Here is a 10,328-nt window from a genome sequence, read left to right on the forward strand (position 1 = left end):
ATCATTCCCTAGGCAGAATGAAGGGGCCTGGGAAATGAGTTTAAAACTTTCCAACTGCTTTAGCTCCTGATTTCTCCAGGAGAAAGAAATTGATCTAAGAGCTAAAAACTTGTGGTTTCTGTCACTATTTGCCCACATTGAGCCTTTCTTGGTTCACTGATGATCAGTGAGCATTTACTTTAAAAACAGGTTGAAAAAAGGACTATGATGATTAAAAACTAATGGTATATAAAGTATTTTAAAAACCTGAACATGATTCCCTCTGAGAAGGGATCCAGACTGTCCACAAGCTCCAGCTCAGCATCCCCTCCCAGCGTGAGCATCTGGTAGTTCTCCTTCAGCTTGTTGGTGATGACATTAAACCCTGCCATGAATTCGTTCAGCCTCTGTTTCCTCAGCTGTTCAAAGGCCTCTCTGAATTTGTCCCTCTCGCTGGTGATGTTGTCCAGTTCTTCCACGTGCTTCAGGTACAGCTCTTCCTGCAGGGGAAAACAACCAAACCCAAGGGCACTCAGAGCAGCTGCAGTTTAAACCTAAACACGTTTCCTACCATTTGAACATTCCTTCTCCCCAGCTTGGCTAACAGCCCTGAAACAAAACCCCCAAATTGTCTCTCTTTTCCCATCTCTGCTGCTGAGGAAAAACAAAAAACCAAACTTGTGCCAAAATAAAAAATACTTCATCTGTTGAATGGTTCACTATTACTAATGTGAGGAGGGAAAAATCTGGGTACTGTGTGTCTGTCTCGGCTGTGATGACTTGATTCTGTTGAATAAATATTCCCAGGAGAATCATGGAATTATTTAGGTTGGAAAAGACTTCAGGATCACCCAGGAAGTCGTTGTCACCTGACACTGATGGTGTGGGAAACAAAAGGCACAGGAAGCTCCTAGAAACAACTTTCACCTTGGCTAAGGATGAGCTGCTACCAACAGGAACAGCAAATCCCAGGCTTCCCAAAGGAAGGAGGGGGATGGGGGCTGTCATCCCGGAATGCCCAGGGCTGGACTGCCCCCAGGGCTGTACCTTGCGCCTGTACTCGGCGATGGCGCCCAGGTTGGGGCGCAGCTGGTGCTGCTGTGCCTCCAGCAGCGCGATTCTCTTGCTGAGCACGTCGGGCTCCTGCAGCGCCTCCAGCTCCTCCTCGCTCAGCACCCGCAGCTGCTCGGGGGCCTCGCCCTCGATGGCGTGCAGGGACAGCTTGGAGATCTGCAAACACACCGGTGGCAAGTTTAACACACACCTGGAGCTGCTTCTCACAGGAGGTTTTTCTGGGTTAGTACAGGGAAGTTTCTAATCTCCAAATGCTCCAAGATTCTTCCCACAGGTCCCATTAAAACAGGAAGTGAAAAAGAGAATGAATTCCCTTTATGCTATTATCCTGCTCCTGCATATCCAGCAATAAGGTGGGATCTGAAGAGGAATTTTCTCCCAAGTCCTCTGTTTTCTATGGGGGTATTAATGAGTTCATCCTGTGAGATCCACAGAGAAGCTGTGGCTGCCCCTAGATCCCTGGAAATGCCCAAGGCCAGGACTTGGAGCAACCTGGGATAGTGGAAGGTGTCCCTGAGGGTGCATCTGGATGAGCTTTGAGGTCCCTCCCAACGCAAACCATTCCATAATTCCCCAATTTAAGTTTTTGGAACAAAACCATTTCCTACCTCTTTCTGCCAGTATTTAACCTTTCCCTGGTGGGTGGAAATGTGGCCGTCAATTTGTTCAATTTTCAGCTTGATGCTCAGAGCTTCACTTTGAAGGGCATGTTCAGCATCCTGAATAGTTTTCATCTCCTGGAGTAAATTCTTCTTCTCCTCCTGCACTGCTGGCAAAGCTTCCTGAATAGAAAAATGGCAAATACCCCCCAAAAGGGAATTTGATCATCTACAAAAATGTTGCCCCTTTTTGGATGAAAAGTCTGTTTTCACTTAATTTACTCACAGCTATGGATGGAAACAAATAAATATTCTTGGATTTATAACTGATCCCTGAATTCTGGAATGACTGAGAAAATGCTACACTTTGAATTTTCATTCCAGATCTGGATCAAACGGGTCCTACACTCATTTTTAGCTAATTAGAGAAAGACATCAAATCTTGAATTTATTTGAAAGCATTTCAGCCATTCTGGTTTTCCCTCTCTCACAGAAATCTAAATGGGAAATTAAAATTCCACATAACTGGAAAAGTTTTATGTTTAAGCAACTTTTAAACCCAGCAATTTGTTTGGGGAGACCTGGTGTAAGCTTTTTCCTAAACTGGGTCAGGATAAATTTCCAGGTGAGTATAAAAAATGAAAATACACCATTGCCACAGCCTGGCTGCTCTGCAGAGAGAATGGGATGTCAGTGGGACAAGGGAGGATTTAACTCCTCTCCCTGATTTCCCTGGAGCCCAGAGTGGTGCCAGGACTCACCTCAGCCTGCTTGCACTCGTTCATCACCTCGGTGGCCTTGTCCTCCAGCGTTGTCATCTCTGCTGTCAATTTCTTCATCTCCTTCTCATTTTCTTCCATCTCCTTCTCCGTGCGCTGCAGAGCCTCCTCAGATTTCTTCAGGTTCCTGCCCAGGGACAGGGAGCTTTGTGCACCTCACAGAAAATAATCCAGGAGCACAATCTCACTGGCAACATGGAGGGAGTGCTGGTTTAGGCACCAACTCCCACACTCCAGAGGGATCCAAGGAAAACAAAGTTGTCTTCCTCAGCAGCCAGACCTCACTAAATGACTTCGTTTCTTCTTCCAGAGTTTGGAACCTCTGTGGAGTGGTGAGCTCCCATATAAAATAGATCCCATTTTATTTCCTGACAGAGCTCCTAATAAAATCAGTCCCTTCAGATTTGAACTGCTCCAGCACATCCAATCGAGTGCTATTTTGGACTTTATCCTGAATATTAGGCAATATTAAAGAAATCATTCAGGCAAATACTAGAGAAATGCTGATTAAATGTGACTTTTAAACTATTAGAAACTACAAAACTTGACTTCCCTTTCCCTCCCTGAGCCCCACACAGCACAGACCCTGAGTGAGTGCAGCTCCAGCCTGAGGCTCCCCGTGCTGTACCTGTCTGCAGTCTTGGCTGCCACCTGGGCCTTGGTGATGGCTGAGGAACATTCATCCATTTCCTTGTCAATCTTATCAATTTTGTCCTGCTGAGCCTTCAGTTTCTGGTTGTTGGTGTCCATGATGAGCTGGTGCAGCCGTTTCACCTCCTCCTCCATCTTCCCGGCCTTCTGAGCCACACGCTCATAATCTGTGTGAGGAGAGGGGAGTCAATTCTTAAATCAAGATTGTTTAATGTACACAGAGCACTTCAATACATGAGCTGGTGCATTAGAACTTACTCCAAGCTCATTCTTGGCATTTAATTAATGGGAAGATGCTCAAAAGGTAAATTTCAAGAACTGGCACCAGCATTTCCCAGGAGCTGGTGTGCATGTGAACAGCATCACTGCACAAAAGGGATGTGTTCCCACAAACAATACAGGGATTTAATTTATAGACTCATGGCAGAGCCTGGTTAGAGCCTGGCAAAAGAGCCTGGCACTTTTATATCAGTGCCTCCTCATTAACAATTCTTACCCCTAATTAAACTAAGTTTCCCTATGAATGTGTGATACAATCACAAAAATCTAAGCAAAGAAACAAAATACTGAAATTCATGTTTATTTTAGCTTGACTAACACATGAACCTGAGCAATTACAAAGAAAAGGGGTTTTACTTTCTGATCTCTAGAAACACCTTAGAAAAACAAGGTCACAAACCAAGACAGGGAACTGAAGCACAAACCCAAACCCATTCCATCCTCTAGTGCTAGAAGAGATTACAGCATCTTTTATCTCAAATCCCCTCTCCATAAAATGTACCTTTTTTATAACCATCAAGGACTTTTTCCAACTCCTTCTGTTTGGTTTTGTCTGGAGCAGCAGCAGCGACGTTGGCTTCAAGTTCCTTGATTTGATTTTTGAGATCAATTTCTTGCTCAGAAAATCCCTGCAGAGAACACAAAAGTGGGCTGGAATCTTGTCCTTGGAAAGTCCCTGGGAGCACCAGGGCTGTGTGGGGCTGAGGCTGGGAAGTGCTCAGGGTTCCCACCTGGATACTCGCTGTGTATTTCTCCGAGGTGTTCCTCATCTCCCGGATGTCCTGCTGCAGTTTCTTTATGGCTTCCTCCAGCTGGGATTTCTCCTCCTCGCACTGCACGGCTCTTTTGGAATCCCTCTGCAGCTGGGACTCCATCTTGCTGATCTACACACAGTGAGAGGATTATTTACTGATGTCACCATGACAAAACCAAGCCAGGGCTCATCCCTGTGCTCAATAACTCTTAAAACACAGGAGAAAGTGGAGTAAGACTCCCCAAGCTGAAGTTTTGAGTGCTGGGAGCATCAGCTGTGCCAGTGAGAAACAAGAGGAGCAGCTCCAGATTAAAACCTAAATGGAATCCAGAAGGGAAAGCAAACTGTATCCTGCTCTGCCAAAATGGTGTCCAAGCTATCAACGGGAGCACTGTGAGGCTGAATTCAGTAATGGGCTGGGCTGTGAACAAACACAGAACCCCAGAACCCCTGAGGCTGGAAAAGCCCTCCAGGACCATGGAGTCCAGCCTGTGCCTGGTCACCACTTTGTCCCCAACCCAGAGCACTGAGTGCCACCTCCAGGGATGGGGACTCCAAACCTCCCTGGGCAGCCTCTGCCAGTGACAACCCTTTTATCCCTGATGCACTTCAAAGCATTCTAACCTCTGCTAACATTGGGAATTTTGGCTTTGTAACCCTTTGTAATTATCTTCCATCCCAGACTGCTCCTGCTCATGGTGCTCTGAAAGGCACATGTGTGTCAGAACTGCCCAAAGGAAGGAATCCTGCTGGAATTGCATTTCCATGATGTACTCACCTCTTCTTCTGAGATATCCATCACGACTGAGGAGCCCATTCTGCCTTTCATGACTTTTCCTCCCCCACCAGTCATGGTTCCTACAGAAAAAGGGATGAAAAGAGCTCAGAGAGCTCCTTGGGCTGCGATATCACCCACAAAGTGCTTCCAGTGGAGCTCCAGCTGGGGCTGCAGTACCTGACACCTCGATGATTTGTCCTTGCAGGGTTACCACCCTCCACCTTTTCTCCTTTTGGAATGCTATTCTGGTGGCTTCCTCCAGGTTTTTGGCCACCAGAGTGTCCCTGAGAGCGAAGTAGAATGCCAGGCGAACCTTGGGGTCCTCCACCTTCACCAGGTCAAAGAGGCGCGGCACGTTCTCAGGAGTTGGGATTTTCTGCGTTTTCTTTTCCCACACAGCCATCTGCATCCACAGAGGAAATCAAGGAATCAGTCTTGGGGATAAATGTTGAGGTCATCCTGTTATTCTATGGCATGTTAAGGCTTTAAAAGAAATGTAATTAGACTGCAATTAAGAGTAAAATGATTTATTTTCTCACCTTGTCCAGGGCTATAAAGGTGGCAACTCCAATCCCTCCAGCCTTCAGGAAGTTCACACAGGCCTGGGCAGTGTCAATGGTGTCCACAACAATGTGGTCCAAGGCTCCACACGAGGAGGAAATGGCCACGTCATATTTGTCATCGATGGCTCCCAGGTCTCCCTGAGGATGGAGGGACGAGGGGCAAACACTGATTAGTTGGCACCTGAGCTGCTCTTTGAGTTGTGTCCCAGTAAATCCATGAATGCACTTCTTAAAATCTGAATTAACTGATTTTTCTGAAGCAGAGATAATTCTCCTTGGACAAAAAACTGCAGAATACAAAACCAGCACTTTTACAATTACACTGATGTGCACCAGGAATGAAAAGCTCAGCTCTGAATTTTCAGTATTTTAAACCAACATTGCTTGGAAAAAACTGAAAAATGTTTGATTTTACAGCAAGTCCAGAGGATTTACAGCTCTGCACTCCAAACTCCTAATGCCAGGGACGTGAGGGATCCCTCTCCAAACTCCTAATGCCAGGGAAGTGAGGGATCCCTCTCCAAACTCCTAATGCCAGGGAAGTGAGGGATCCCTCTCCAAACTCCTAATGCCAGGGAAGTGAGGGATCCCTCTCCAAACTCCTGGAACACCACTCAGCTCCTCCACTCCAAACTCCTAATGCCAGGGAAGTGAGGCATCCCACACTTCATCACAGGAACACCACTCAGCTCCTCCAAAGTTCAACAGTAGAATTGTAACAGCCTTCTATCACTTACCAGCCTTCCATAGAGGCCAGGAATATTCCCACATTTCTTCTGCTGGAGCAGAGCCTCGAGCACTTTTCCTCGGCTGCGACTCTGCGCTAAAGAACTTTTGGCTTCCTCTACTTTTCGGCGCAGGTTTCGCACGAGATCCTTGGCTCCGGATTCTTCCCTTCCCAGCTTCTCCAGAGCATTCTCTTTCTGGGGGTTCAAAGACATTGGCTCAGCCTCCCAAAATCTACTGCATTCAGGGAGCCTTCAATGCATGGCTTTGTTCTTTGGGAAATGATTGAGGAGCAGGAAATGAAATTCAAAAGTGGTTTGGGTTGGGAGGGACATTAAGGCTCCCCCAGTGCCACCCCTGCCATGGCAGGGACACCTCCCACTGTCCCAGGCTGCTCCAAGCCCCATCCAGCCTGGCCTTGGGCACTGCCAGGGATCCAGGGGCAGCCACAGCTGCTCTGGGCACCTGTGCCAGGGCCTCAGCACCCTGAAGAAAGCTCAGGAATGCAGCCACGTCAGTGCCAAATTAAATCTGTTCCCTTGCAGGGATGTGTAGGATTTAAGTTAAGTCAACATTGGCTTAACAAAGTCAGTCTGAAATCCAGTATTTGCTCCACCAGCAAAGTGAATATTAGAAAAGAGCTTTTCAGTGGTGTTTTAGAGGAGATGGGTCATGGTTTATTTTCACCACAATTACTGCCAAAGAGAAGAGTGAGCCTTTGGTTTGTGTGTGACACAGAATGAAATGGGAAAGTCAAGTCTCACCTCCTTGAGCTGCTGCTCAGCCTGGGGTAGTTTGCCAGCGATGTCTTTGATGGCAGCTTTCCTTTCCTTCAGGGTGCTGGAGGTGCTGCCCAGGGCCTCCTGGGCCTGGCTGAGGCGGGCCAGGGCAGAGTTGTACTTGCTCAGGTAGAGCTCCAGCTCTGACTGCGCTATCTCCATGTTGGAGCGGCTCTCAGTCACCTCCTTGCTGAACTCCATCAGTTCCTTCTCCTTGCCCTGCAGGAGCACAGGGACAGCTCAGCTGGCCACAGGGAACAGGACGTGGGATGGGCTTTTCCAGCCCTGGCAGCAGGAAACACTGCTGCTCTCTGGGAGAAGCAGCACTTCTGCATTAATCAACATGAATGGCTGGGGCTTCATTAATGAGGCTTTTCCTAATTATGAAGAAGGTCAGGGAATTATCACAGAGCATTTCCATACAAGCTTTGGATGGTTTTCTCAAAAGGTGGGAGGAGCCCTACACATTAAGCTAAATTACAGCTCAAATCCATGGAGAATCCATGTTTTCAAGGACAGAAAATAACTTTGCAAATTTACAGGATAAATTTCCAGCCTCCAGGTACTGAGCAACACCACCAATAACCAAATGTTAAAGTAGTTGTTCATTAATTCACAGACAGTGTGGGAAAGGCTGGGAAGAGATCATTCCAGAATATCTTTATTTATTTAAGCAACACCATTGGCTTAAATGTTTTGGTGGCAGAAAATCAGAGTGTATTATTTATATTACAATCTATAAATGAGCTACTTGGTGATGTTTGAGCACTCAAAAAGCAGCCAAGGGTTTAGTAAGATCATTTCCCACCAAGGCTCCTCTGAACTATCACAAGGAACGGTGGAATTGTCAATAAATGGCATTTTACAAGTGCCTGGTGCTGGTTTCCTTCAGAAGAGGGAAGTTACAGCAGGTGGGTGATTCCTGCCTGTCCAAACCTCTTTTTCCTTCTGGATTCCCTTGGTCTCCTCCTGCAGGCTGGCCAGGACCTGCCTGAGCTTGGCCTCCTCCTTGTCCTTGGCCTTTGCCAGCAGCTCCTTCTTGGCCGTGGCGTCCTCGATGGCCTTGGCGCTGGTGGAGGGGACGTTCTTCAGCTCCTCCACCTGCACAGGAGAGGACCTTGAGCCTCCTCTGCCACTGGGCAGCAATTCCTGAATCCCTCCTGCACCCAAAGGCAGCCCAAGAGCTCCCAGTGACCAAGGGGACGACACAGCTCCATGAATTAACTCCACTCATGGAGTGATCACTGCAGTGAGTGATCAGCAAACAAAACCTCGGCTGATTTAATGGTTTAAAATATCTAATTAAAACAATTCCAATCCCATTTCCACCTTCTTTGTGCCCTTCCCATTTTCTCCACAATTTATTGCACTTTTCCAAGCCAATCCAGCTGATCCAACCCCCTACCTTTTCCTTGTCCTTTTGAAGCTGCTTCTCCAGTTTTTTAGCCTTGCTCTTGGCATGTTTGAGTTTCTCCCTCACTTTTACATCCTGCAAATCCAACTGAGTGAATTTTTCTTTATTTTCCTCGATGAACTTTGTAATTTTATGGCATTTCCTGGAGGAAAAAAGAAAGAAAAAATAATGATTTCATATAGTATAAAAATAAGGCTTATTAAGGTTGCTTTAATAAGTCAACATGGAGAATTTAAGCTAATATTACTCAGGTTTTGTGATAAACAATATCCAATATTCACTATATTCCCAGTATTTTCCCTGGGAAAATGATGTCCCATCAGAAAAAGATGAATTGCCCAAGCAATATTAAATGTATTTTCAGAAATTTTCATTTTTTTAATTGACACAATTGACAATTCCCATCTCTCCCCAGTATTCCCTGAGGATGAGCAGGTCAATACTGCAGCTGGATTGAGGATCAGCACCCAGGCAAAGCAATTTTAAGAAACACAATTTATGCAGAAATGATTCATGAGGAAACCAGGGAAAAATTCCCAAATTCATGTCCCTGAGCATTAGGGCTGCAAATCTAAAAAGCATTTACTAATTCTTTTTTTTTGTACAGTCAATATAAAGAAATGTTTTAAATCTCTTTAAAGGATCAGACATTTCCTTCTTGTAACTGTGAACCTTACCCAGAACCAAATCAAACCTGTGTGAATTTGCTTTAATTTATTTTTGTGCATTTAATTTATTTTTGCACATTAATTTAAATGCTTCTTTGTGTATTTAGATGTACTAGAAGTGACTCAGATAATTTAATTTTTTGGTGGGAAACATGCAAAACACAGTACTGCACATCCCTAAAGTACTCACTTTTCAAGTTCCTTCAAAGCTTTATTCTTGGTTTTTGTTTCCTCTGCAAGTTTACTGCTTTTCTCATTAATACTTTTAGTTTCTTCATTAATTTTCTCCTTCTGCATTTCCAGGTCATTAATTCGTTTCTTTAGGTCATGGCTAGGAAAACAAAACAATAAATCCTCACTTTTCTCCATCTTCACAATGAATCTCTAGTTCCAATTCTCAGTGTAACAGAATTATGTAAAATATCAAAAATTAACAATAATTTGGAGTTAGAAATGGAAAATATTTCTAATTAGAGATACTGAAGCAAAGTTTAACAGCAGTCCCACCACATTAAAGCCAACCCAAACCCTGAGAATTACTTACATGTAATATTGACACATCTGATTCTTTTCCTTAAATATTTGGTTTTCCAAGCAAAGGAACTCAATGGCTTTGTTCTTGTCCTCTTCTAAGGCATCTTTTTCTTTCTCCACCAGTTTAACTCGATTTAACTGGAGAAAACAGAAGGGCAGAGCTGAGGCAGGGCCAGCACTACAGGAGGAAACCATGAGGAGAAAATTCCAAACCCTTTGTAGGACATGAAGCCTCTGGAAAAATGGTATCAGGAATTACCTCTGCCAAGCAATTTTATGGTGGTTTCCTTTATCTCAGCCTTCTGACTGGCCATTTTTAATTTAATTCCTACAACTACAGGTGATGATTATTTTTAAAACAAGTCTGCTACAGGATTTTCTACAGACACATCAAGGAAAACAAACTGATTTTATTCAGAGCTTTTTTTCGTTTTAGCACTCAATACAGGAATTGTTTTGTCTCCCTACTCTGTGAGGAGTGATATGAATACTTCTAATATGAAGCTCGGACCCACCCACTAAAGCAGCACAGAGTCTGAAAAATATAAAAGCTAAAACCTGAGGCATCAGCAGTAATTCTTTGTATTTTGAATTCCCCACAGGGCTGTGTGCAGAAATGCTGGGATTTGTTTGGGATGCCCCAGGAGTTCACAGAATCCCTGGGTTGGAAGAGACCTTCAAGACCATTGAGTCCAACCCAGCCCCAACACCTCAGCTAAACCCTGGCACCCAGTGCCACATCCAGGCTTTG

General features: G+C 45.0%; 1 protein-coding gene across 3 annotated transcripts in view; it reads right to left on the bottom strand.

Annotated features, from left to right (window-relative positions):
* Positions 1-10,328, bottom strand: part of SMC4 (structural maintenance of chromosomes 4) — a 27,460-nt gene that overhangs the window by 1,166 nt on the left and 15,966 nt on the right. For all 3 annotated transcript variants that reach the window (XM_031055370.1, XM_031055369.1, XM_005419051.2), the window contains 16 exons: positions 9,588-9,715; positions 9,234-9,374; positions 8,367-8,517; positions 7,898-8,062; positions 6,947-7,180; positions 6,194-6,379; positions 5,433-5,594; positions 5,071-5,296; positions 4,894-4,973; positions 4,093-4,245; positions 3,864-3,990; positions 3,060-3,249; positions 2,414-2,558; positions 1,662-1,835; positions 1,027-1,209; positions 247-479 (listed from right to left, as the gene is read on the bottom strand). In XM_031055370.1, coding sequence (XP_030911230.1) covers positions 247-479; positions 1,027-1,209; positions 1,662-1,835; positions 2,414-2,558; positions 3,060-3,249; positions 3,864-3,990; positions 4,093-4,245; positions 4,894-4,973; positions 5,071-5,296; positions 5,433-5,594; positions 6,194-6,379; positions 6,947-7,180; positions 7,898-8,062; positions 8,367-8,517; positions 9,234-9,374; positions 9,588-9,715 — 2,678 coding nt within the window. The remainder of the gene's footprint in view (positions 1-246; positions 480-1,026; positions 1,210-1,661; positions 1,836-2,413; positions 2,559-3,059; positions 3,250-3,863; positions 3,991-4,092; positions 4,246-4,893; positions 4,974-5,070; positions 5,297-5,432; positions 5,595-6,193; positions 6,380-6,946; positions 7,181-7,897; positions 8,063-8,366; positions 8,518-9,233; positions 9,375-9,587; positions 9,716-10,328) is intronic.

The sequence above is a fragment of the Geospiza fortis genome, unplaced genomic scaffold, assembly GCF_000277835.1.
Source record: "Geospiza fortis unplaced genomic scaffold, GeoFor_1.0 scaffold172, whole genome shotgun sequence".
Classification (NCBI taxonomy): Eukaryota; Metazoa; Chordata; class Aves; order Passeriformes; family Thraupidae; genus Geospiza; species Geospiza fortis.